Genomic DNA, 26,780 nt, shown 5'->3' with positions numbered 1-26,780 from the left:
GGCCAAGGGGCGACCAGAAGTAGAAGGAACCGCTCAGAGGTTGCCCACGGGGAGAATGCAGTCGGGCGCATCCTGCAGGTTGGGACCTGGCAGCACAGGGCAAGAGGGTCTGGGGACGCCGAGAGGCGCAGGGGTGGAGCCGAGGGGAGCGGGGTGCAGGGGCGCGGAGGGGCGGTGCAGCAGCGGGTGGGGCGGCCCCGGTGGCCAGCGCTCACTTCCGGGAGAGCCTGGCGCCCTGGCCACCGCCCGCTGGCAGCTGCCTGCTCGCTGCGGCCGTGGAGCTTGTGAGCGTGCAGGCCAGGCCGCAGCCCAGCGTCTGCGCAGCTCGGGCCCCCGTCCGTCACCATGGGGGCGTCGGGGCGGCTGCTGCGCGCCGTGATCATGGGGGCCCCAGGCTCCGGCAAGGGCACCGTGTCTTCGCGCATCACCAAACACTTCGAGCTGAAGCACCTCTCCAGCGGGGACCTGCTCCGCCAGAACATGCTGCAGGGCACAGGTGGGAGCTGAGACCGAGGGCTGGCAACGTGCGATCGTCCCGGAGGGGCTTTGCGGGCCGGGGTCGAGGGTCCTGCAGTGCTCCCCGACCTCGCCTGGGGAAAGCTAGAAACCTCAGTGGGCAGCTTCGGGTAGATTGCGGGGGTGGGTGGGGTGGGGGTGGGACTAGAAAGTTCAAAGACTGAAGGAAAGCCCTCGGCCTTGTTCTAGGCGCACATCCGACCCGGCTGGCAGCTGCTGGGGGCCTAGCCTGGGGAGCTGTACCCGACACTACCACGTGTCCTTGTACACTCCGAAGGCAGGCTTCCACTCTGCCAGGGTTAACTTTCTTTCTGCACTCCCCTCCGCCCCCCACCCCAGCCCCACTCCCGCCCTTGGTAAACTCCGTGGGATCTTGTAGCCCTGACCTTTCTCTCTTCAAGGTCAAGTATTACTTATACTTTTTGCAGTCACAAAATTGGCTTAGATTTTAATGCCCGCAGACATTTCTTAGGCGCGAAAGTTATCCTTGTGCACGGTTACATAAACGATTGTTGTGTCTCTCCTGCCAAATTCTTCTAACTCAACAAACAAACCCCACTTTACAATGGATGAGTTTGTGGTTCTATTTTAAGAAAAGCATTTTAAATTTATTTTTGAGACAGTGTCATTCGGTGTAGCCAAAGTTAACTTTAACTTGAGATCCTCCTGCCTCAGCCTCCCTAGTGATTGCTGGGATTACAGGTACAGGCAACTAACAGCCGCAGGCTGTTTTTAAAAAGTTAACTCCAAATGTTTTCTTCACAACAGTGTTGACCTTCAGTTCCAAACTAGTGCCTATTTTGAAATTCATTTGAAGCTCATTTACATAGAAATAATGCCTGTTCAAGGTAAAAGAATAAAAAGAAAGGAAGAAGAAAGTAAAGGCCCTGGAGAGAAGGGGAGCCAGAAGGGAAGAAAGTAAAAAGCCAGGCTTTGTCTTAGTCCCCGCCCTGCCCTGCTCTTCAGAGAGAAACAATGCATTTCCCTTCGGAAGTGTCTCTTTAGGTACAAGCTCATGTGTGTACCCTCTGTGTTGAATCTTGTTACCATATATTTACTCAGCATCCCTGTTTTCACACTCTGATCCTGTCCGTCATTCCATATGGCCTTTACCCTGTTTGTTTAGTTTGTTTGCTGAATCTACCATGAATGATTTTACCTGTCCCCTCCCTCCTGATGGGTGCGTAACTACTTTGCAGGGAAGGGTGCTTTTTTGTTTTTGTTTAAAAGACATGGACTTTCGCATGGGGTCGGGGAATCCATACACTGTTTTGAGTTTCTTTGGTTGGCTCCTAACACCTCTGGAGCCTGTTTTCGCTCTTTTCTCATGTCGACCTTAAAAAATAATAAAGGTTGCAGTTAATTAAACGATATCAAAAGGTTGTTTGATTCTTGCTAAATGTTCTTAGTGCAACAGATTGCAATTTTATCGAGGGCAAACAGTCCCCAGGCCTGGAGACGTCTGCTTGGTTTGCCGCTATCCAAAGTACAGAGAAAGACTTTAGGGAAAGACTGCAGGCTGACTCAGCTCACCTGGGGGTGGTACGGCTCACTGACTTAGGGGAACATAGAGCATTTTAGGAGTAAATGAAGGAGCATTTGGATAAAGCAACAATGCTCCTTGCTTCATTTTAATATATGCAAGAGTCAGGGATTGCAACTGTAACATGGAAGGGGAAGGGGGACACAAAGATGTTCAGCAGCTCATTCTGTAGTTTTAATGGGCAGCTCTTTTCTTTTTTAAGACACCGAGAGACAAATACTTTCTTAAAACCTTATTCATTATCAGAAGGAGGTGGTTTTTTCGTTTTAACAGGATCGCTCGCAGTAGTTTTGGCTGGCCTTGAACTTACGTAGCAATCCTCCTGCTTCAATCTCATGAGTGTTAGGATTACAGACTCACCAGGCCCTGCTAGAAGAACTAAGGATTGTCAAAGGAGTCTTTGCAGGTCAAAATTCAAGGTACACACAGGAGGTTAGTCTCTGTGCAGCTGGGAAAAGTTACAGATCTCATAGGGAAGCCCTAGGGATGGTTTCCCCCGAGTCTGGCACATCTGGCTGATGCCTGAAATCTAGAACTGGCAGGTCCTAGGATGGTCAGGTCACTTGCTCTTCAAAGAAGTATGGGCAATGCCTTAGCAAGAACAGAAGGCGGAGCTTGGGGGTATCATGAGATTGTTTTCACAGATGTTAATAGTTTGCTATGCAGAGTATTTTTCACTAAATGGAATCCAGCAGGTCCCGTAGGTCAGGACTGGAATATAGCCCCATTAAATATTTGTGAAAGGATTGGATATTTCCCAAAGACACAGCAGAAGGAGAACTAATCTTTAAAAAAAATCGTAAGAAAGAAAGGGCCTGAGAAATCAGAAGACGAAACTGACTTCCTGTGTGTTGGCCTCACCAGGAGACATGGTTGGTTAGCCTTTGGTGACTTCTTGATTCTTTTCCTTCTGGTTGCGTCTGTCTGCAGTTGTACAATTGTTATTAGATGCTTTTTATTCCCATTTGTTGTGAGCATGTTCATATATCATCAAGTCTCAAACTTAATTTCAGGAAGGTTGCACAATTAATTTAAACTTTGCCCCTGCTATCAGCTATTGAATTTTTTTTTTTTTTTTCCCGATGCCAGAAACCAAATCTGGAGCCTGTGGATGCTAAGCAAGCACTATACCCCGGAGCTGGCTCTGCAGACCCCTATTCACTGGACATTTAGGTTGTTAGCTGTTTTCTGCTGTAATAAATACTGCTGTGCACCTGAACAGTTGGCTGCAACTTTGCTTCTTTTCCTTTGATTAAATTCCAGGTGTGGCATTTTTAGGAACGAACCATCATGTCACAAAAGTGCTGTTTTCTAATGCCCGACAGTGTAGTCATCTAAAATGTGTTTGGTGGTGGTGGGAGGGTCTATTCCTTCCAGCAATAATCACTTCTCTGTTACCCATTTTTGGACCTAGACACCTTCCTCAACTTTACATTTGATTTAAAATGAAAGTTGTGGATAGTATTCATTAAAACAAAAAGTGTATGTGAGAAAAACAGTCAGCTCCAGAGAGATAATAATGGCTCTGGAAACACTAGGTGACCTCATGCCACCAGCAGGTCTGAGACCCTAGAGCACCAACCAGGACAGTGGGGTCAGAAGGTTGGAATCTGAGACTCACACCTTTCTGTAATCCTCATTCCTTTCCTGAGAAAACTGAGTGCCACAGAGGTTGAAGAATTTCCTCGGGGATAAACAGCCTTTCTCTACTCACCTGGGTAACACATATGAAGTTGGTATGCTACAGAATCCATTAGTATGGGCCCAGAAAAGGATGAGATTCAAATTCATGAACTACCCCCTCCTATATACACAAAATCCAAAATGAAACTAAACAGCATTTTCTGGGGTACCAGAGTGGAAACCCAAGCCTCAAGTGTCAGTTATATATTCTTTCCACAGGGCAGTACTTCCCAAATTGAGGTTCATGAGGTCATTTTAGATAGACTTTTTCTTTCTTTATTTCAAGGTGTATTTGCCCAAAAGAACATATATTTTGTGAACATTTTAGCGTATTTAAAAGGTGTGTTGCTTAAAGGAAACACAGTAATAATTCAGATGTGGCAGACCTCCTAAGGTGAGCATCTGAGTGGCAGAGTCTGGCTCATTGGTGGGTGCTTCCTCTGTGGTGCCAGACCAGAGGGCTTTATCTCATTTGAATGTCATCTGTATGTTGCGAGAGTCTAACTCAGTAGATAATCTCGGGTCCCCAAGTGTCCATATGGCCAAGCATCGTTGTGTGGACCCACGAAGCGTAGTGTTTATAAACTAGACCCAAACTGATGGTAGAGCAGATTATGTTTATAATGGTGATTTGTAACAGTCAATACATTTACATGGTTTGGAATTCCAAAAAGACATCTAAATGAACAATTAGTGATGAGAGCCTTGTAAGATATTTCATGCACACATGACTTGACGCTAGCCTGTCTTCCCTTGGTGTTTTCTGTAAGTGACAACACAAGTCCATAATGTGCAGAACCTTCCACAGTCAACAGTACGCTTTCCAGGAGCGCTTCATTTCTCCCCTAGCACTGCCTGGTTGGCATGACTCACTGTCATGGAACTTCAACATTTAAAGTGTATCTATGTAAAATCCAGCGCACGAAGTATAAAACAGTTAGGTAACTGACACCACAACAGATTTTAGAACACTTTTATTACCCACAAAAGAAACCTCATACCTATGAGTCACTCCCATCCCCACCCACCCCACCCAACCCTCTGGCAACACTACTGAATCTTTCAGTTCTCACATTCTGGACCTGTCACAGAAATGAAATGGTAGTCTGCAGGCTTTCTCTCTGGCTTCTTTCACTTAGCACATTATTTTTCTTAATTATATTTTTTTACTTAGAGTGCATGTGCACTTGTGTATATGTGTGCCAGACTATGTATGTGGAGGTCAGAGGACAACTTGGGGTGGGGGGACTGTCACTCTCTATCATGTGGGTACAGGACTCCAACTCGGGGTGTAAGGTTCGGTGGCAAGCCTCTTTGACCTCTGATCTGTGTCTGCGGTTTTGACACTGTCTCACTGAGTTGCCCAGGCTGAATACGGAATCTGGGCTCAAACGATCCTCTTACCTCTGCCTCCTTGGAGCTGAAACTGGGGGTGAATGCCACTGTGCTGAGCTTGACTTGGGCTTTTAAAGATCCTCTCATGCTGGAATATTAGGACTTGGTTACTTTTTATTGTGTTATATGGATGTTTTACATTTTGTTTAGTTGATATTTGAATTAGCTTCCTTTTTTTCATTATTTTGTATCTAAGTAATCTTCACACCAATCTTAAAAAAGAGAAATTGGTTTAGGACTGCCACAAAAAGTAAGCTGCTAAATTGTTGTTTGTTTGTTTTTTTTCATATACAAAACAAAGGGTTTCTTTTTGATGCTTTCATGCATAGCTGTCAATGTATTTTGTTCACATCTGTCCCCCACAGCACACTGCCCGAATTCATAGATTAATATTTAATAAAACACCATAGCTGGACCTCAGGAGAATCCTGACCCTTGTCTGTGTGCCCACATACTGATCCATCCACCCAGTGATGGATGGGTCCATTAGGCATGCACACAGAGTGGGGGATTTCACTGAAGGCGCTCACAATCACGGTGTGGATTTGGGGTCAGACAGATACATGGATGTCTGTTAGTCACAGTGACTGCCATAATAGCACAGACTAGGTGGCTTAGATAGCAGAACTGTTTTGAGAGCCTAGAGGTCCAAGACCAAGGCTCTGGAAGAGTTGGTTTCTGGCGAGGCTTGCCTTTCTGGTGGTAACCAGCCACGTTCTCACTTTATGGCCTTTATTCTGTGCTCAGGCACTCGCTGTCTCCCCCTCAATGTTTACACACAGTTCCTATCAGATTGAAGCCCCACCCTATGACTCCCTTCAACCTTAATTACCTTCTTAAAGGTAAATACAGTCTAAATATAGTCACTGTAGGGGTTAGGTTAGGGTTTCAGCATATGGACTTGGGACAAACTACTCAGTCCATAGCAGGATTAGATGTGTGGTTTCGGGGGAGAGAGGGGGAGAGGGAGGGAAAGAGAGAGACACAGAGAGAGAACACACACACACACACACATACACACACACACACACACACACACACACACACACACACACACACCACACCACCACCACCACACCAGTAAGCTCGAGAGCACTTGTGACATTTCAGGAGCCTTACAGGGGAACTTTTGGTTACCTAGGAGGTCGATGCTGTCTTGCCATAAGAGTCTTTTAAAATAATATCTGTTTTCATTGCTATAACCTGACACTAGACATTGAATAATTTATAAAAAAAAAAAGAAGAAGAAAATAAAAAAGCTTATCCAGTGCACCGTTATTGGTATCGGAAGTGCCGAGATCTGGTGGCTGCCACTGGCAAAGGTCTGTGCTGGGTTATCCCAGGCAGACCAGTGGAAGAGCAAGTGGGTGTGTGAAGAGAGAAGCCACAGGAAGCAGTTACCTGGGCTCCACTCCTCACTCACCCAGCATCATTAATCCCTTTATGAGGGTGAACTCAGAACCCAAACACCTCGCAGAGATTCTACCTCCTCTTAACATTGTTTCTCTGGGCAGCAGATTTTTTTTTTTTTTTTTTTAAATGAGGTCTGGCTCATGAATGTCTGGCCACCCTTACACATATCTGTATCTTTTGGTTTGCTTATTTTGAATAAACCACATCCCAAATGGGGTGATGAGTCAGATTATCTACCAAAAAAACAAGGGACTTTAGCCAAAGCAAGGGTTTGTTACTCTCCTGGCATATGTGTGTGTGTGTGTGTGTGTGTGTGTGTGTGTGTGTGTGTGTAAGGAAGAGAGCACAGTGAGGGAGGGAAGAGGTAGAAGGATGAAGGCGGACTCAAGGACCCTGTGCATGCTAGGTAAGCGCTTACAAGGACCCTGTGCATGCTAGGCAAGCACAGTACCACTGCCAGGCCTGTGGAGCTGGGCTGAAATTCTGTCCTGAAGCCCAGTGAGGAGGGAGCAGGAGACAGATAGGTCTGGAAGAGGAAGCCTTTTCTAGCTGTTTGGAATGATGGCCAAGGGAGATTTCGGTGTTCAATATTTTGTTTAAAATGTAATTCTTGTGAAATAGTCAATATCTGAAGGTTTTGGTTTTTTTTTTTTTTTTTTAGCTAGGTAAGAAGGGTAGAATAAGAATTAGAAGCACATCCAGGGGCATGGAGAGATGGCTCAGTCAGTAAGAGAACTACTGTTCTTCCAGAGGACCAGGTTTGATTCCCAGCACCCACATGGCAGCTCACAACCATCCTTAACTCCAGTTCGGGGATCTGAGGCCCTCTTCCAGCCTCTTTGGGAACCAGGTATGCACATGTGCCCAGACATTCATGTAGACAAAACATTCTTACACATTACTTTTTAAAAAGAAGTGATCAAAAGAAACAAATGAAGTCTAGATATATTAAGGACATGGGACTTTCCAAAGGCTATTTTATTTAGTTACCTTTAAATATTCTTTTCTTTTTAGTGTGTGTGTGTGTGTGTGTGTGTGTGTGTGTGTGTGTGTGTGTATAACATGCGAGTGCAGTGCCAGTGGAGGCCAGAAGAGGGCACTGAACCTCCTGGAGCTGGAGTTAAAACTGGTGTTTTTAGCCACTCAGTGTTGGTGCTGGGACCTGCACTCAGGTACTCTGAAAGAGCAGCAAGTGCTCTGAACAGCAGATCCACATCACCAGCCCTTCCAAACTTTAGTGGGTTTGGAGGACACTTTCCCAGAACCCAAGTCCTCTCCTGGACATTGTAAACTTGGTGGTATGCTTGTCAAATGGCAGTTGATTTAGTAACCATAAGTTTTAGTAACGGTAGGTTCATAGTTAGGCGTCATCCACTTTTTTCTTTGGGATAGGGCCTCACACTAGCCTGGAACCTACCAAGTAAGGTAGGCTCTCTGGCCAGCAAACCCAGGGACCCACCTGTTTTTGCTGCCTTATGCTGCCTTACAAGCCCATGGCACCACAGAGCTTTTGTTTTATGTAGATTCTGGGGACTGAACTGAGGTCTTCACGCTTTACTGACTGAGCTACCACCCTCTTTAGCCCTTCTGTAGTATTTTTTCCTAATAAAAATGTGTAGAAGCTGTGGAACAGTGAAATATGCAGACATCAGTCTTTATATAGTTGTACACACTACTTTATTAGGAATAGGCTTACTTTATTTTTTTTTTTGGAGTCAGGGTCTCTTGGATGGGCCATGAACTCTCTGTGTAGCTGAGGATAATCTTGAATATCTGATACTCCTGTTTCCACTTCCCTGGGGCTGAGATTACAGGTGTTCCCCCACCACATTCAGTCTTACGCTGCAGAGCTAAGCCCAGGTTCTTTCATGCTAAGCAAGCTAAAAGCTCAGCTACATTCCCAGTCCTCTTCCTGCCCCTTACTGTGTTTGTGGTTTTTGAGACATGGTCTTGCTGTGTATCTCTGGCTGCCTGGAACTCACCATGTAGCTGGGGTTGGCCTCAATCTGGTAGAAATCCTCCTGCCTTGACCTTCTGAGTGCACCGCCACACCACACCCATTTGGTTTTGTTCTTTTGAGACAGAGTCTCATTAGATAGCCCTGGATGGTCTGGGACTTGGTATGCAGACTAGGTGGGGGTTGAACTTGGGGTATTCCCACTGTCTTTGGTTCCCTTTGGTTGGTTGGTTTTGTTGAGACAGGGCCCTCTGTAGCACAAACGGCCCTCAACCCCATGCATGTACCTGGGGCTGGCTTTGAACTCAGCATCATCCTTCCTGCTGGTATTACAGGTGTGCGCCACTACGTCCAGCATAACCTCTGTTTGTAGCAGAAGAGCTGTTAATAATGCACTTTCTCATAGGCCTGACATCCGGCAGCATCCTGTAGAAGACCAGTTCCTGAGATCTGGGCTAGTTTGATGAAGCAAACTCACTGGCTTTTCCCTCTGCTGTAGAAATTGGTGTGTTGGCCAAGACTTTCATTGACCAAGGGAAGCTCATCCCAGATGATGTCATGACTCGGCTGGCCCTTCACGAGCTGAAAAACCTCACGCAGTATAGCTGGCTGTTGGATGGTAAGTACAGATCTGCAATGTCCTGGGTATCTCTGCCGCCCGAAGTAGTGAGTGCCAGCAGGAGAATGAGCAGTCGGAACTATGGACAGTCAGAAGGAGGGCAGTCGGTCACCTTTGAGTCTAATTTTAAAATTTAACCAGGTGAACTGATTAACTTATTTTGAGGCAAGGTCTTACATATCCCCTACTGGCCTCCAATTTGCTATGTAGCTAAGGATGAACTACAAATTTTGATCTTCTTGTCTTTGCCTCCCAGATGCTGGGGCTACAGCAATGGGTGGCCAAGCTTGTCTGTATGGTGTGGTGATCAAACTCAGGGTTTCCTACATGTTAGGTAGGCATGCTACTGACTGAGCTAGATCCCAAGCCTGGGAGTCTGGTTTTTTATTTGAAAGGAAAAAGGGTGTTGGACCGCATGATTTCTAGACTGCTTCTTCAGATGTAACTTTAGTTCCATGCCCCCTTTAAAGAATATTCTTTGACTTTTTAAGCCTTGGTTGTTTTGCTTTTTGAGACAAGGTCTTATTATGTAGCCCAGGCTGACCTTGAACTTGTGAGCCTTCTACCTCAGCCCCTCCCCCAAGAGCCGGGATTCCAGGCATGCAGCACCATACCCAGCTGCGAATATTCAGTGCTAAGAGAGGATCTGCACACAAAAAAATTAGACTGAAGAGTGACACACAATAAGCTGTAGACTTTTCCTAGCCTGAGTTCTGGCAGAGTCTCGGGGTGGGGTGGCTTGTAGACTCTGCTTGCTGATGGAGGACACAGAAGAGGCCTTTAAACATGGGACACTTTCCTTCAAGATCAAAGTTCTAATACTGTCTTGGAAGGGGTGTGCTAACCTGGTCTGTTTGCTTTTCTTGTACTTAACCCCGTTCTCCACCTTCACACGGAAGTCCTCAGTGCTGCCACTGAGCCCTGCAGCCCAGCTTGCTGTTGCCCAGCTTGCTAGCAGCCAGAGAAGGTGTCTCAGTTCCTAACTGCAAAAAGGTTCTAGATGACTCAGAAAGGCGAGGTAAAGAATGAGCAAAGGGAGCGGCAGGGCAGAGTTCCTTACTCTGGTTTATTAACGCTAGTGTCAAGAAGTAAACAACAGCAAACATACGCTTGCCTGTATGTCGGTCAGTGTGTACACAGAATCTCCAGGACTTAAACATTCTTGAAGCACTTATAGGTCTTTGGTGTGTGGATACCATGCTGAAGACCAGTGGCTGAATACACCAGGCTGCATATATTTATTCATGACATAAATGTTGACTGAGTGCCTTCTAGGTACACAAAGCTGGTCTGGGCACTGAACCTGAGCAAGAACAAACTCCTTGCTTTTATGGACAGTATATTCTAGTAGAAAAGTTTGGATAAGCCCAGATTCAACGTTGATGTGAACAGAGAGCCATGTGAAGAGCAGGCAGATATGTGCTTCCTTTTCTGGTAGAAATTTTGGATACATGAGCCAGCATTTTATTCTCAGGTTTGATGAAGCCTTGCTTTTGTGAGATGCTGGGATCTAGAAGTACTCCTGTTGACAGGCAGCCTATGTGGGTCTCTTCTGCTGAAGGAATGGAGTACATGGAAGGTTGAGTGTAGATGCTGCCCAGCACAGGGAAGTGGCAAATTTCCCAAGAGACCAGCCCATGGCCATCAGTGGAGTATATCTGGGAACTAGGGCATCAGGGGAAGGGCCTGGAATGTGGAATATTTGTCTTTTATTTCTTTATTGATGTACTGTCACAATGGATTTTCCTTTAGAAAAACTAAAGCAGATGAAAATGTATAAGAGAAATAGAGTCCTCAATGATCACGCCCTCCTACAGCAACTACATTTAATTGCCTCTCTTTTTTTATAATTAAGAAATTTTTTATTCATTTTACATACCAATCATAGATCCCCCTTTCTTCCCTCCTCCCACCCTCCATTGCCTCTCTTTAAGCAGGCATTCTCTACAGTAATAAAAAGTTACACATATATCCAAACTTCCATCTATTATTAGATATGTTTTGCTCTCTCCACCAAGTAATAATTAATATTGTTTTTCTTTTTGCTGGAGGGGCAAATACTTCAGAGAGACACGTGGAAAGAGGGATGATTTATTTGGGTTTTGGTTTCAGAGTTTTCAGCCCATGCTGCTGCCCATGTTGTTTCTGCGCCTTGTTGACAGCGTGACTGAATTGAGGCCACTCTCTTTATGACACCATTGACTGTACCTATGAATTAATTCATCAATGGAGTCACAGCCATTTCTTTTAATGATGGGAGCTGCCAACTAGGGACCAAGACATCAACATATAAGCTTTTGGAGGATACAACTTATTATCCAAACTGTAACATATACACACACGTGGATACATGCTGTGATGGCTCTTCTTGGTTGTCAACTTGACCACATCTGGAATTAACTAAAACCAAGCAGCTGGGTACACCTGTGAGGAATTTTTTTCCCAAGTCGTTTGAAGCAGGAAGACTCACCTTTAATCCACAACATTTGAGGTGGGAAGACCCACTTTTAATCTGGGCCATGTCTTCTGCTGGCAGCCTATGTAGAGAACATGGAAGAAGGAAGTGTTGGCTCTTTGCCTGCTTGCCCTGGCTCTCCCTCTGGCAAGCCCATTCCTTCACTGGCATTAGAACCTATTTCTTCACTATTCTGGCATATACTGAAAATGAGCTGAGACATCCAGCCTCATGAACTGAACAACTACAGATTATTGGATCTTCTGCTGGTAGACAGCCATTATTGGACTAGCTGGACCACAGCCTGTAAGCCATCCTAATAAATGCCATTTTCCCCCCTGTAAGTCCTGTTCCTTTAGAGGACTTTGTCTAATACAGATACAGATTTTTTTTTTTTTTTTTTTTGTACCAGAAGTGGTTAGAGAGCAACAGAAAGTATAAGGATGACTTTTTTTTTTTTTTTTAAGTATCTTGAATTAGCTTTCCAAGTTGCAAAACCCACTGAAGCCTTTCCAGTTACTGAAGCCTCTCCTAGAAGCTTGCACAATACTGAAATGAAAGCCCATGATGTGAACTAGTTTACAAACTTAAGGCAACAAATAGCTGGGTAGTGGTGGTGTACGCCTTTAGTCTCAGCACTCAGGAGGCAGAAGCAGGCAGATCTCTATGAGTCTGAGGCTAACCTGGCCTACAGAGCAAGTTCCAGGACAGCCAGTGCTACACAGAGAAACCCTGTCTCGAAACAAACAAAAAAACCAAAGAACCAAACCAAACAAGCTTAGGGAAACAAATGTATTTGGTTATCCTGATTCACCAATTGTGAGAAGCAAAATGGATTTGGTGACTCTGTATATTAAACTTTTGACAATTTGTGGAAAAATAAGGAAAAAGATGCTGGTCGGTTGCTCTTGGCATCTCTGGATAAATTGACAAAGGAAAAGAATGAGTTCCATGATAAAATTAACCAAGTTCTAGCATCTTAGAATATGGTGAAGGACAATGAACTCACTGATAAAATTAACTAGCTCAAGATGTGCATACACAGTCTCAAGGTTTCTATGTGTCCTGGAAGAGAATCTTCTCTCCAGGGGCCTCAGAGCTCAAGTTTCAGAAAATCAACCCGAAGCCCTCATCATAAGGCTGGCTGAATTACAGTGTAAATTCAAGTCCCAGCCTCAGAGGGTGCTGGTGATTAGAGTAAGGGCATCCACTGGCATCCACTGGTAGGAATGGGATCCTGTAACTTGGCATGGGGATGTGTGGGAGGACCCCATTGAGACTGGAACTTTGGATCCTCAGATTCTCAAGGGTTTATCTCACCTGAGGAAGCAGTCTCTCTACTTTCCCTCAGCAAAGGTTGTATTCCCACCCCCTGAAATACTGCCTTTTCTGCCTTTGACTGAGGAAATTAATCCTTCATTGTCTGCTAACCCAGCAGTGCATTTCTCTGAAGAAAATGCCAGGCAAGACATTAGTGATGCGCCTCCGGGTCCACCAATAGTTGCCTCTAGACTATAACCAGACTTAAGGCTAAGCAGGCTCCTGGAGGTAGAAAGTGTAGTCCATGAAGAGGTATACTACACTACAAAAAGCTTAATGAGCTTGCTAATTCATTCAAGCAGAAGTCTGGGGAATTATGTGGGGGAATGGATTTTAATGGTGTGGGATAATGGTGGAGGGAACATAAAACTGGACCAGACTGAGTGTATTGATGTGGGCTCACTGAGCGGAGATTCGAGGTTAAATATGGAAGCTCGCACAGATGAAAAGTCTGCCAAAGGTTTGTCTGAATGGTTGGCCGAAGCATTCTCGAAAGATGAAACGGAGTTAGAGGTACTTGATATCCCTGGGCTTAGTGTTGTGGAAGGGATGTTAAGGCTCAGAGAAATTGCAATGTTAAGCGTGGCTACGCTATGTAAAACCTAATCCTCCACAATGGGAAGGCCCGGAATACATGCCCTTTATTAATCCTATAACATACAAAATGGGGAGAGGGCACCAGTACATTTGAAGAGCTTTGTCGTCTCCCTTGTCCCTGGTGCCAGACCTAGGGTTGGAGACACTGGTTAAAAGGATTAAATGCTGTGGGTTTAACTGGGCCCCAAAGGAGCAGGGCCAGGTGACAGTACTGAATGCCAAAGGCACAGTTATCATATGGGCAGCATAGGCAAAGCAATGTCCATGATGACCTGGCCCATAATGGGCAGCACAGGAAAAGTGATTTTTATGGTGGCATGACTTTTATGGACTTTTGGTACTGGCTAATCAATCACAGTGTTTCCAGGCATGAAATAGATAAGAAGCCTACTGCCTTTTTCTTTGAGCTGGATAAGTGGAAAAATTTCTCAAACAAATGAAAGGAAGTCTACATTGGATAGTGGCAAAAGGAAATCTTGGCCCATGAACCAGACTTGAGCCAGTTTGCAGGCCCAGAACCCCTGAAAGAAAGGATGGCCAGGTTCCCCTGAGGAAGGACCTTGATAAAACACATAAAAGTATTACTGTTGGCCTTTCTCCAGTTCTTGCAGCCAAAGGACCTGAGGCCTTTCACAAGTGTAGCCATACATACACTGGGGGAAAGGGAACAATTCCAGGGTCTGTTGGATACTGGCTCTGGATTAACACTGATTCCGGGAAATCCCAAGAAATGCTGTGGCCCTCCAGTTAAAGTAGGGGCTTATGGAGGTCAGGTGATTAATGGAGTTTTGGCTGATGTCTGACTCACAGCAGGTCCATTGGGTTCCCAAACTCATCCTGTGGTTATTTCCCCAGTTCCAGAATATATAATTGGGATAGACATACTTAGAAGTTAACAGAAATCTCCCATTGGTTCTCACCTATGCACTGGGGAATATTATGGTTGGAAAGTGTAAATGAAGTCTTTAGAGTTGCCTCTGCTGTGGGGGACCAGCCCCCACTTTTACGACCAGGGTACTTACTCTTGAGCAGGGAGAAGTGAGGAATATTTAGATAGAAAGAGATACCTAGACAATGATGAGAGAAAAGACAGGAACACAGGATAGCCTTGGGAGGGCCTGGGTCAAAACCCACCAGTCAGAACTTTATTCCAAAGGGCTTTTTATAACAGTGCCAAAGAGTGAGGCAAAAAGATCTCCCCCTGCTAGATACAACCAAGTGTAGACCCTTCCAAACACCTGGTACCCAGGCCCGTGGCCCAATCATCCTCTTATGCAGTCCTGCAGGGTGAAGTAAACCTCGGTGGGCTCCAACACTCTACCAGGGAAAATAGTGAATCAAAAACAGTATCATGACCCTGGAGGAATTAGTGTCACTATCAAGGACTTGAAAGATGCAAGGGTGGTGGTTCCCACCTCATCTCCCTTTAACTCTCCTATCTGGCCAGTGCAGGAGACTGATGGACCATGGAGAATGACAATGGACTATCAAAAACTCAATCAAATAGTGACTCCAATTCCAGCTGATATACCAGATGTTGTGTTCTTACTTAAGATCAACACATCTTTTGGTATATGGTGTGCAGCTATTGATCTAGCAAATACATTTCTCTTGGTACCTGTTCACAAGGACCCCTAGACGAAATTTGCTTTAATGCCAGCAGTATACCTTTCCAGTTTTACCTCAAGGATTAATTCTCCAGCCCTGTGTCACAACTTAATTAGAAGGGATCTTGATCGTCTGTCTTGTCCACAAAGTATTATACAGGTGCACTATATTGATGACATCATGCTGATTGGACCAAGTGAGCAGGAGGCAGCAACCACTTTGAGTGCATTGGTAACACATGCATATCAGAGGATGGGAAATAAATCCAACCAAAATTCAAGGAAGGACGTTCTACTTCCGTGAAATTCTTAGGAGTCCAGCGGTGTGGGGCATGCAGAGAGAATCCTTCTAAAGTGAAGGCTAAATTAGTGCACCTGGCCCCTCCCACCACCAAGAAAGAAGCACAACATTAAGTGGGCCTATTTGGATTCTGGAGATAGCACATTCCTCATTTGGGTGTGTTACTCTGGCCTATTTACCAGGTGACTAGGAAAGCTGCTAGCTTTGTGTGGGGCCTGGAATATGAGAAGGTCCTTCAACAAGTCCAGGCTGCTGTGCAGGCTGCTCTCCTACTTGGACCACATGGTCCCTCAGAGCCAATGGTACTTGAGATGTCAGTGGCAGATAGAGATGCTGTTTGGAGCCTTTGGAAGGCCCTGTAGGTGAATCACAGAAGAGTCCTTTGGGGTTTTGGAGCAAGGCTCTACCATCATCTGTAGACAATTATTTTCCCTTTGAGACACAGCTTTTGGTCTGCTATTGGGTCTTAGTGGAAACTGAACATTTGACAGTGGGCCACCAAGTTACCATTTGACCTGAGCTGCCCATTATGAATGAGCTGAGTGTTATATATATATCCACCAAGTCATGAAGTAGGACGTGTACAGCAGCAATCCATTGTCAAATGGAAGTGGTATATATGTGACCAGGCCCGAGCAGGGCCTGAAGGCACAAGCAAGTTACATAAAGAAGTTGCTGAAATGCCTATGGTTTCTACTCCCATTACAATGCCATCTGCTGCCAAGTATGCACCTATAGCCGCCGCATGGGATGTGCCCTGTGATTAGTTGACTGAGGAAGAGAAGACTAGGGCCTGGTTTGCTGATGGTTCTGCACATTTTGTTGACACCACTCAGAAATGGGCAGCTGCAGCATTATAAAATCCTTGAAAGATACCTGTGAAGGGAAATCTTCACAGTGGGCAGAACTTAGGGCAGTGCACATGGTCATACATTTTATTTGGAGGGGGTGGCCAAATATGTGATTGTTCACTGATTTATGGGCTGTAGCCAATGGACTGGCTGGATGGTCAGGGACCTGGAAAGAGCATTATTAGAAAATTGGTGGGAAAGATATCTGGGGAAGAAGTATGTGGATAGATCTCTGCAAATGGGCGAAGGATGTGAAGACACGTGTGTCCCAGCCAAATGTTCGTGAAAAGATGGCTTCAGCAGACGAGGAGTTCAGTGATGCCTGTTCTGTGGACAGTCAGCCGCTTTGCCCAGGCATCCCTGTCACTGCCCAGTGGACACATAAACAAAGTGGCCACGGTGGCAGAGATGAAGGTTATGCCTGGTCTCAACAACAGGGACTTCTACTCACCAAGACTGACCTGGCTACAACTGGGGCTGAGTGCCAGATCTGCCAACAGCAGAGACCAACAATGAGTCCCAGATATGGCACCATTCCCAGGGGTGACCAGACAGCTACCTGGTAACAGGTTGACTACACTAGACCATTTCCTGTGGAAAGGACAATACTTTGTCCTTACTGAAATAGGTACTTGTTCTGGTTATAGATTTGCCTTTCAATACATGTAATGCTTCTGCCGAAACCACCATGCACAGGCTTACAGATTGCCTGATCCACCGTCATAGTATTCCACACAGGATTGCCTCTGACCAAGGAACTCAGGCCACAGCTTGAGTAGTGCAGCAGCAGGCCCATGACATGGAACCCACTGGTCTCTTACCATGTTCCCCACCATCCTGAACCAGCTGGTCTGACAGAAATATGGAATGGACTTTTGAAAACACAGTTACAGCACCAATTAGATGACAGCAGCATGGAGGGCAGGGCTAGGGTTCTCCAGAAGGCAGTGTATGTTCTGAATCAGTGCACAATATATATGGTACTGTTTCTCTCATAGCCAGGATCCACGGGTCCAGGAATCAAGGGGTGGATGTGGCGGTTTGAAAGGAAGTACCCCACAAAGGGAGTGGTACTGTTAGGAGGTGTGGCCTTGTTGGAGGAAGTATATTACTATGGAGATGGGCTTTGAGGTCTCATATATGCTCAAGCCATGCCCAGTGAGACAGTCTACTTCCTGCTGCCTTTGGATCAAGATGTAAAATTTTCAGCTCCTTTTCCAGCACCATGTCTGCCTGTACACTGCCATGTTCCACCATAATAATGAACTAACCCTCTGAATCATAGGCCATTCCATTAAATGATTTCCTTTATAAGAGTAGCTGTGGTCATGGTGTCTCCTCACAGCAGTAGGGACCCTAACTAAGATAGTGGAAAAGGGAATAGTTTCTTTTCACTCACTGTCATCTCTGGTGACCCACTAGGAAATATTTTGCTTCCTATTCCCATGACCTTAAGTTCTGCTGGTCTATCTAGAACTTTTGATTCCAGAGAGGATTGGGGGTAGCCCTGCCAGGAGATACAACAAACATTTCATTGATCGGGAAACTCAGGCTTCCCCTAGCCACTTTGAGCTTCTGATGCCTTTAAGCCAACCGACTAAGAAAGGAATAAACTGTGTTAGGAAGAGTGATTGATCCAGATTACCAAGGGGAAATTGGATTTCTTCACCACAATGGAGGTAAGAAGGATTATGTCTGGGTGCTCTCTTTGCCTGCTTGCTCTAGCTCTTGGTGGCCAGTCCATTCCTTCACTGGCATTAGAGCCTACTTGGCATATACTGAAGACTAGCTAAGACATCCAGCCTCATGAACTGAACAACTATTGGAATCTTGGACCTTTTGTTAGTAGACAGCCATTGTTGGACTAGCTGGACCTCAGCCTGTAAGTCAGTCTAATAAATTCATATATATGTATCCATTCTATAAGTTCTGTTCCTCCAGAGAATCCTAGCTAACACACACATAAATCGACTTTTGCAATTTGCATTGCAGTTGAATTAAATTACAAGGACAGTTTTGTCTTGGTGGGCTAAAAGGTGCATTTTCTTGCATTTAGCATACATATTATATTTTAATTCCCTACTTGAGGAGCACTTGGGTGGCAGCCAGGTTTTCAGTGTTTGGAATGATGCTGCAGAAACGTAGCCTTACATTTCTTCTCCTGTCACAAGGTATTTTGATTCAGGCCTTTCATCCCACTGGATGTTTTGTTCTAAGTTACTGAAGATAAACATTTAAAATATTTGTGTAGAGTGCTTTGCCTGCAAGCATGTATGTACACCACATGGTATGGCGCCCATAGAAGCCAGAAAAGGGCATCTGAGCTCCTGGAAGTAGAGTTTCAGATGTTTGTGGGTGCTATGTGGGTGATGGGAATCGAACCTGGGCCCTCCACAAGAGCAGCAGTATGAACACTGTACTAAGAATTGGGCCGATAGAGAGGTATTTTTGTTAAGACTTCTTTTCAGTGCGTACTCCTTGGTGACAAGCGCAGGTGTTAGGTTACATAGACTGCTTGTGTTCACTGTGACTGCCACTGCTTAGCCGCTTCGTGAGCGACAGCAAGGCATTTGCTGTCGCTCTGCCTCCTTCCTCATTTGTAAAGTGGAGCTAACAACAGCATCTCTCTCGTGGGCATTAGAGCAGTTGAAAGAAATGGCCGCTCTAAAACCTTGAACGCATGGCTGTTGGCATCTGAAAGCATTCTGTGGAATGAGCTATTATACTCTATTAGTCTCATTAAAGATATTCAAATTGTTTCTCTCACGATGACTTCATTATAAATTTTACAGTAAATGCTTGCTATTTTCTTTCATCTTGGGCCTACATAAAGTGTTCCAGGCTGAATCTCTTGCCATTAACTTTCTTTGGGGCCACTGTCCCTCGATCCGGGTTCCTCAATAGTTATTTTATCCCATTATGAGCTCTAAGTCATAAGCCACATTTTCCATGTTTGAGCTTTAGTAAGCTGTGTTTTTAGTGCTACCAAATCACTGCATGTGCATTTTAGCCTCTGTCACCCTTGAGAAATGTATTACTTTCATAAATTTTAACTTTTCCTTGTGCCCTGGACAGAATGTTCCTAGTCATAACATTATAAAGTAAAAAGTTTGGGATCAGATACTATTTCAAATTCCCCAGTGCACTTGGGTCTATTTTGGGACTCAATCATTTCTAGTTGTTTTTCTCTGTGTTTTTGAACCACATTGTTTAAACGATTTTAGCTGCACTGGCTGTGTATCCCGTTTTTCAAATGCCTGAGACCACATGTTTCCTACTTCAGAGTTTTGTACTTCTAGCTGTGGTCTTTACCAGCTGAGCATTCCTGAGTACCCTAAACCCCAAATTGGACACGTTCTGACATCACTGGATCTAGACTTCTGGATTAGGGATGTTCAGATTGTAAAAATTGTTTTATATGTCAGGGCTTGTTCCTCTGTTTGGTTTCTGTCATATTCCAAACTCAGCCTTCTGAGATTTTGAATGAAGATGATGTCCTCCTGATACTCCTGATAAGTCCTTTCCCATATACATTTTTTTTTTTTTTTTAAAGATAGGGTCTTACTGTGTAGCTCTGGTTAGCTTGGAACTCACTCTGTAGACCAGGCTGGCCTCAAATTAAGAATTCAGCCTTCCTCTCTGCCTCCTGAGTGCTGCTACCATTCCTGTCTTATTTTAAAAAATTGTAAGTATGTGTGTGTTTGTGTGTGTGTGTGTGCGTGTGCAGGAGGTGTTGTTGACCAGAGGTGTCAGATCCCTGGGAGCTGGAGTTGCAGGTGGTATGAGCCACTGGATGAGGATTCTTTATATTTGGTTGTTTTTTTATTTTATAGGTTTTTTGTTTGTTTTTGTTTTTGTTTTGTTTTGTTTTAGAGAGCTAAGTGTGGTGACTCACACTTGTTTCATTTAAGATTTATGAGTGTTGCGCTTGCATGTTATGTATGCGTACCACGTGCATGCCTGGCACCCATGGAGGCCAGAAGGTAAAGTCAGAACCCTTACAACTTAGAGTTATGGATGGTTTTGAGCTGCCATATGGGTGCTAGGGACCGAACCTGGGTCCTGTACAGCAGCAGAAAGTGCTTTAAACCACTGAGCTCTCTCTCCAGCCCCTTTTGTTTGTTTTTAGGACAGAGTCTCATGTAGCCCAGATTGGCCTTGAACTCCATTTCTAACACATGGCCAAGGCTTTGAATTCCGGATCCCTTGCTCCACCCTCCCTCCCGCCCCCAATTCCCAAGTGCCGAGACGGCAAGCATGCCGTCATATCCAACTTGAATTCAGTTTGGCTGGTAAGCATGATGGCAGGCAGACAGTCTCCATCTCCACAGGCTTCCAACTGTTTCACTGAAGCTTACCACCCCAGGAGAGCGATGTGCTGTATTATACAGAAATACCCTCGAATGCACACTCGGGATGTTTGACCAAGTATCGGGGCACTCTATAGTCAAGTAGACACCAAGAAATTCGCTGTAACTGTTGTGTTACAGTTCTGGTCCACCTGCCTGGCTTCACTCCTGGCTTCAGTTTGCCTAACACTAACCCTTTCTCTTTGTCTTCCCCTCCCTCCTCCTCATACACAGGTTTTCCAAGGACACTTCCACAGGCAGAAGCCCTGGATAGAGTTTACCAGATAGACACAGTGATAAACCTCAACGTGCCCTTTGAGGTCATCAAACAACGTCTTACTGCTCGCTGGATTCATCCTGCCAGTGGCCGAGTGTACAACATTGAATTCAACCCTCCCAAGACTGTGGTGAGGAACTACAGTGGGGCTGACACACACCAGAATGTCTCCGAGTTCTCTAACGCTCACAGGCATAGTTCTGTAACCCTGGACATCCTCTGTCTGACCAAGATTACTGCCAGGGTACTTGATGGGTCTGGTCCACTCAAGCTTGGTAGTAAAGATGCGTTCCTCTGGAACATGTCTGCGCCTCACTCAAGTGTTATGGTTTAACTATGAAAGATCTCCCATAGGCTCAATGTGGTGACTGCTTGGTCCCCAACTGGTGGTGTAGTTTCTGAGGTGGAGCCTAACTGGAAAAGTGGGTCACTGGGACAGTGCTTCTGCAGATTATGCATGATCCTTAGTCCCTTCCCTGACCTTCTTCTTGTGCATCCTGTGAAGAAAGTTGCATGTGTGTGTGCGTGTGTGTGTGTGCATGCGTGTGTGTGTGTGTGTGTGTGTGTGTGTGTGCATGTACCCGTGCACGTGCGTGCGTGCGCCCCCCCCCAACACACACATGCAGACACATACACACACACAATCCAACCATGATGTTCTCACGGTCAAGCTCATGAGCCCAAGCAGCCAAGACCTGAGCCCTCTGAAATGATCTGCCCAGATACACAGCTCCTCTTTTCTACTTGGTTTTCTCTGGTGTTGGCTACAGCAATGAGAAACCTGACACAGACAAAATTGTTGATTTTCCTACTCGGTGCCAGGGTGTGAGTGAAGGGCAGAGGCGGTGAGGATCTGCAACACTGGCTTGCGGTTGGAATTTCTATCACACCGGGGAACCAACACTCGAGGACCTGGGCCTAGGGACAGACAGGGGCATCCCAATCCAAACCGTACAGCACTATGGAAATGGCCCTGGGGGTTCTCACAGCGGCAATCATCTGCCGCTGTTCACTGAAACATTAGCACATTTCTGTGATGGGTGCTGGAATAGAGAGGCTGTCTGGTTAGAAAGACACTGTCGCGCTGAGCTGACATTCTTCAACGGCTGTCCAGGGCATCGATGACCTGACAGGAGAACCTCTGATTCAGCGTGAGGACGACAAGCCAGAGACGGTGATCAAGAGACTAAAGGCCTATGAAGCCCAGACAGAGCCCGTCCTGCAGTATTACCGGTGAGTTCTTGCTTTTCTTACTGTCTCTCATACAGCCAGTTTCCAGTTTCCACACTTCACAGCTGGCTTAAGCAATAGGAGGTTTTAGGCGTCTGTACCAGAAAGAAGGCAGGGCTTCGGTTTCCTAGCTTTCCTCAGGCTTGCCGTTCTTAGTCTCGCCCGCTTCTGTGTCCTGGCTCCGGCCTTCCTGCATGGTTGCTGGTACTTGCCAGAAAGGCCACGCCTTCCTCTTTCCTGAAGGGCTGAGAAGCAAACGTTTTATTCAGTGAACAAAAGCTCTGAGCATCACTCAGATGAAACCGAACAGCCACTGGCCAGGAAACCTCATACTTACTGTTGTAAGCCAGCTCCAGAATCAACCATGGGGCTAGGGAGGGTCGATACAGGCTAGCCCACATCCAAGGTTTGTGGGCTCATTTCTACCCACATTCTGCCATGTGGTGGAGTGCTGGAGCCAGTGCTGGGCCAGTAATCCCAGTAGAGCCCACCAAGTGTGCCAAGAGATGTCGCTTAAGCATAGAATTTCAAATAACAGCCAACCCTTGGAATCATTCTGTGGTCAACAGTCTTTGGAAGCTCCTACTCACACTTGTGGTTTTTTTTTTTTAATCTGTTCTTCAAGGACGACTGTACCATACAAGGAATACAAGAACTACCTTGAGCTGTACCCAACTCAGGCCAAGAAGCAGTGTGGTGTTCTTACCCAGCCCTTCTTCCAGGGATGAGTGCTTGCCTTCATTGTGTCCTGCAGTGCTTCGGGGGCAAAGCAGTACATGCTGTTGCAATAAGAGCATAGACCCCAGAGTCAGAGGCCCAAGTTCAAAGCCCAGCTCGCTATTTAATTAACACGGCCTTCGCCTCTTGCTTAAGCGCTTAAGCTCTGTCTGGTTTCTCTTGCATAAAATGTGGGTGAGGCTTGAAAGTGAGTTAATATGTGGAATGCATAAAATTGTCCTGCATGTACAGGAAGCACTGGACATATATTAACTGTTATTGTGGTGGCTATTACTACATTAGGATAAGTATGCAGGAAAATCTGAACCAGTCTCCACGAACTGTCCCAATATTTCTAACGGTTAATTTCTAGAGGGTGAAATTACAAGAGTTGGTGATTCACTTTTTACAGTGGCCATTATTTTAAGCTTGTGTTGTATACTGAGCCTGGCTCTATAACCCTGGGCAAGGCATCTCTCTTCTGATTCCTTATTTACGGCCAGTCAGTATTAAATACCCACTTCCAGAACTACTAGAGGCTGGGACTGAGAGAGCTTCTGCAGAGGCTCAGAGCAGGCCCCAGCTACGGAATCAGCCACTGTTGGGGACCCTGCTGGCACTGTGCCAGGCCCTTGTCTAAGCAGACAGTTAGACTCAGTTCCTACAGGCCTCCGAGACAGTCACCTTGTATGGATAAAAAGGAAAACAGTGCAAACAAGCTGCATCGTGCATTGAGATACAACTGGTGCTTATCATCAGAAACCACACTGGCCTAAGCAAACTGGGGTTGGGGTTGGTGTTAGTCCTATAACCAAGAAGTCCACATACAGATGGCTGCTGGTCCAGGGGCTTAGGGAGTATGTCCAAACTCAGCCCTTTCAGCTCCATTGCCTGGGTTGGCTTCAGTCCCAGGTGGCTGCAGTGTCTTCTGACTTTAGCTCAGCACCTGCCAGCTCTACTGACTCAGCAGAAAAGAGACACCTTCCCCCCAAGCAAAATTAGCTCCAGCCACGCACTGTTGAAGAGAGGGTGTGGGAACAGTCTCACGTAAACCTCATGTACCGAGTGTGGTCCGCCTGACCGTCAATAGGACTCACAACGGAGAACACCTTGTGCCTGGGCAGATAACAATACTCTCAAGAGGCTGTGAGTAGAGGAAATGCCTCTTGGGATTAGTTCTGACACAAGATGGGAGGTTGAGAAAAGCTACGGAAATTAGTGACTTGGGGCTCTTTCTTTCAGGGCTCCTGGCTCCTGCTGCTTCTTGCCATATATACAAGTCTTTCCACCTAAGATCTCATGTGTAGACTTACAGGCTTACCTAAAAATGGAAATAGCCTTAAAAAAGAAACTTCATAATAGTCTCCTTATTCTTCCCAGCTGGAGAACGCTCGTTCGTCTAGAACGTGACGTTCTTACTCTTTGGAAGACTCATTTGTCTAGCTGGTTACATTTCATTACAGAGAAATTACAATGCAAATGTGAGGCGGGACCAGGTGCCCGTTCCCTAGAGTTCGCTCCTGTCCCCTCATAGTATATCACTGCTGGCATCATAGCTGATACTAAAGTGTCATCTCCAAGAAGCTTTCCTGTTCAAAGCTTGCTCTCCTGAAAGCTCCACCTGCCTGTGTGAATTTAGATGCTAAAAGGCTTCTTCTGTGTAAATACTCCCTTTGCATAACTTTTCTCTGTAGCAGATACTTTCACACAGAAAGCAGCTACGGTTATTTTATTTCACCACGGCAAATGTTAGGAGTTGTCAATAAAGGGGTCCTTTTGTCCCAGCGAAAGCCTATTGAGAATGGCTGCGGAGTCATAAATCAAGTTGGGTGACCTGCGAACCATTGTGCACACCCAAGAAATGTGCGTGGGTTGGGGGAGTTCCGAACCTTAAGGTAGTCTGTGGTTTGAGAAGCAAACCCCAGGATTCTGAGCCCCACACTTCATCCTTCCTCCTACTGAACACTGGATTAAAATAACTAACTCCTTTGATGGCTGGTCTGTCTAGGGACAAGTCAACCAAGCTGCAGGGATAAACAGAGAACTCTGACAAGAGAAAATTCAGGAAAGCAGAATAGTGGGCAAAGGAACTTGGTAAAAAGGATAATGAGTGTTGGAAACTTTCGGAGACTTCAGTGGGAGACAAAGCCAGGCAGGGATGATGTCCTGGTGGCTGATGGGCCGTGTTTCTGGCCTGCTGGCCCGGGGATTGAGGCTGAGTCACTTCGCAGAAGGCAAGTGTATCTGTAAGTAGGAGCCTCTGGGCATTGGACAAGATACGAAGCATTAGTATCGGCTTGGCCGGCAGCACAGGCTCACTTTGACAGCTGACATCCTTTTAAAGAGCCTTTTCCTTGTGGCAGAGGAAAAAGCACAAACTAGAATCTAGATTTTCCTATGTCCTTCCCCTGGATCAGAGGCCTAAACTCACAGAACTTCTAAACTCACATGAACTTGACAAATTCCTTAGAAAAAGCACATTAGGCACACACAGACCTGTGTAATCTATTTACCTATCTACCTACCTATTTTGTTTTTCATCTTTAGGAGAAAAGGGGTGTTGGAAACATTCTCTGGAACAGAAACCAACAAGATCTGGCCCCATGTATATTCCTTCCTACAGACGAAGGTTCCAGAAACTACCCAAAAAGCCTCTGTCACTCCCTGAGGAGGGAGTGATTAGCAGGATGAAGCAGGGCCGTCTCGCCTCGGTTTTTCGAAGCTCTTTTCCTAAGACTTTTCTGAAAATTTTGACTTCTTCCTAATGGCTTTCTTCTGGATGTTACTAAGGATGTGCCAAATGAGTCAGACACTAAGGCTGATCTGTTCAAATAACCTCGGATGTTTAATCTAGTTGTCTTCTGTGGATGTGCAATTGGAAAACATCACAGCTGTTGAAACTTAAGAAAACAATCAGAGCACAATGAAAAAGAACTGGTAATCGTCTACCCCTCTGTTCAGTTAAAGTGGTTGATCACATTTTCACGTTTTCCTGGAAAAGTTCAAAAAATTACAAATTACTTGAGGCAGACAAATATCTCATTGAAAGGCCTTTGTATAAGCCAATGCCCCTTCTAGCCCAAAGGGATGTGGTATTTGGGAAGACTGCCCATAGATTCTAAAAAGAAAGCAACTGCCTTCATTGCCAGATGTTGCCAGATGCAAATGCACTGCTGCCTTTTCAGGAAAAGCAGGGACATAGGCCACCATGCCGTGTCTTCCATTGCCTAGTTTTCCATCTGCTATGAAAATGCAGCCCCTGGCACTTAAGAACACACGACTTTGGTCTGGCTTGTTTTCTTTTCCAAACATGCATGTACTGCGGGATATGATTTCTGCTAAGTTCTGGGAGGAACACCAGCAATGACAGTGGAACAGTCCTAGGTTCTCACACATCACTCAGGCTGAAGACTAGGTTTTAGGGCCTGTCAGTTTCTCTCTTTCATACAAAAGGACAGTCTGCCTTAATGAGCAAGTGGTAGTACAAAGAAAACGAGAGGGTAAGAGAACACCCAGGGTAGTTTGCCACTGAAGTAGATGGGATATTCTGGGGACAGCCCCTTGATAGAAAGGCCAGTCAACTAGTCAACAGGTGTAGCAACAAAACGAATTTGCAGGCTGGGTTAAAAAGCACTGGAACTGAGTTCCCTCAGACATTTACATCTGTATCAGTCCTTGATTTCAAGGCCCTCTTGTCTCCGCCTCTCAAGTGCTGGGATCACTGGGTGCTCCAGTTGCCTCCCTACTTCAAAGCGAACAACTTTTCTTGTACCATCTAAGCAGCCTCCTCTTCCACCTACAGCACTGTGGATCCAATTAGCCTTGTGTGCTGGGCAAGCACCCTACCACTGTGCTCCATCTCCAGCCTTAGCCTTTCGGGCTTTTTTGTGACAGGCTGTTATGTAGTCCTGGCTGTCCTGGAACGACCAGCTAGCTTCACACTCACAGAG

The 26,780-nt window shown here is 45.7% G+C and overlaps 1 protein-coding gene across 2 annotated transcripts; it reads left to right on the top strand.

The window, feature by feature from the left end:
• Ak3 (adenylate kinase 3) lies at nucleotides 1-26,780 on the top strand. Of its 2 annotated transcripts, none has more exons than XM_036208827.1 (5): nucleotides 1-78; nucleotides 9,007-9,126; nucleotides 20,841-21,013; nucleotides 21,998-22,116; nucleotides 25,378-26,780. In XM_036208827.1, exons 2-5 carry the CDS (start codon nucleotides 9,066-9,068, stop codon nucleotides 25,496-25,498), a joined length of 474 nt encoding a protein of 157 aa, XP_036064720.1. In that variant the 5' UTR covers nucleotides 1-78; nucleotides 9,007-9,065; the 3' UTR covers nucleotides 25,499-26,780. The 2 variants fall into 2 exon arrangements, with proteins under 2 accessions (XP_036064720.1, XP_036064711.1); XM_036208818.1 differs by lacking the exon at nucleotides 1-78 and adding an exon at nucleotides 192-496.

Source organism: Onychomys torridus, chromosome 1 (assembly GCF_903995425.1).
Source record: "Onychomys torridus chromosome 1, mOncTor1.1, whole genome shotgun sequence".
NCBI lineage: Eukaryota > Metazoa > Chordata > Mammalia > Rodentia > Cricetidae > Onychomys > Onychomys torridus.
The sequence above is the reverse complement of the archived record's forward strand: the minus strand, read 5'-3'. Positions and strand labels throughout refer to the sequence as shown.

Excerpts from the sequence above, each read along its gene's own strand:
- Ak3 (XM_036208818.1), top strand. The coding sequence starts at position 346 with ATGGGGGCGTCGGGGCGGCTGCTGCGCGCCGTGATCATGGGGGCCCCA. Across the intron at positions 497-9,006 it reads GAACATGCTGCAGGGCACAG|AAATTGGTGTGTTGGCCAAG; the intron begins GTGGGAGCTGAG and ends CCTCTGCTGTAG. Across the intron at positions 9,127-20,840 it reads GTATAGCTGGCTGTTGGATG|GTTTTCCAAGGACACTTCCA; the intron begins GTAAGTACAGAT and ends CCTCATACACAG.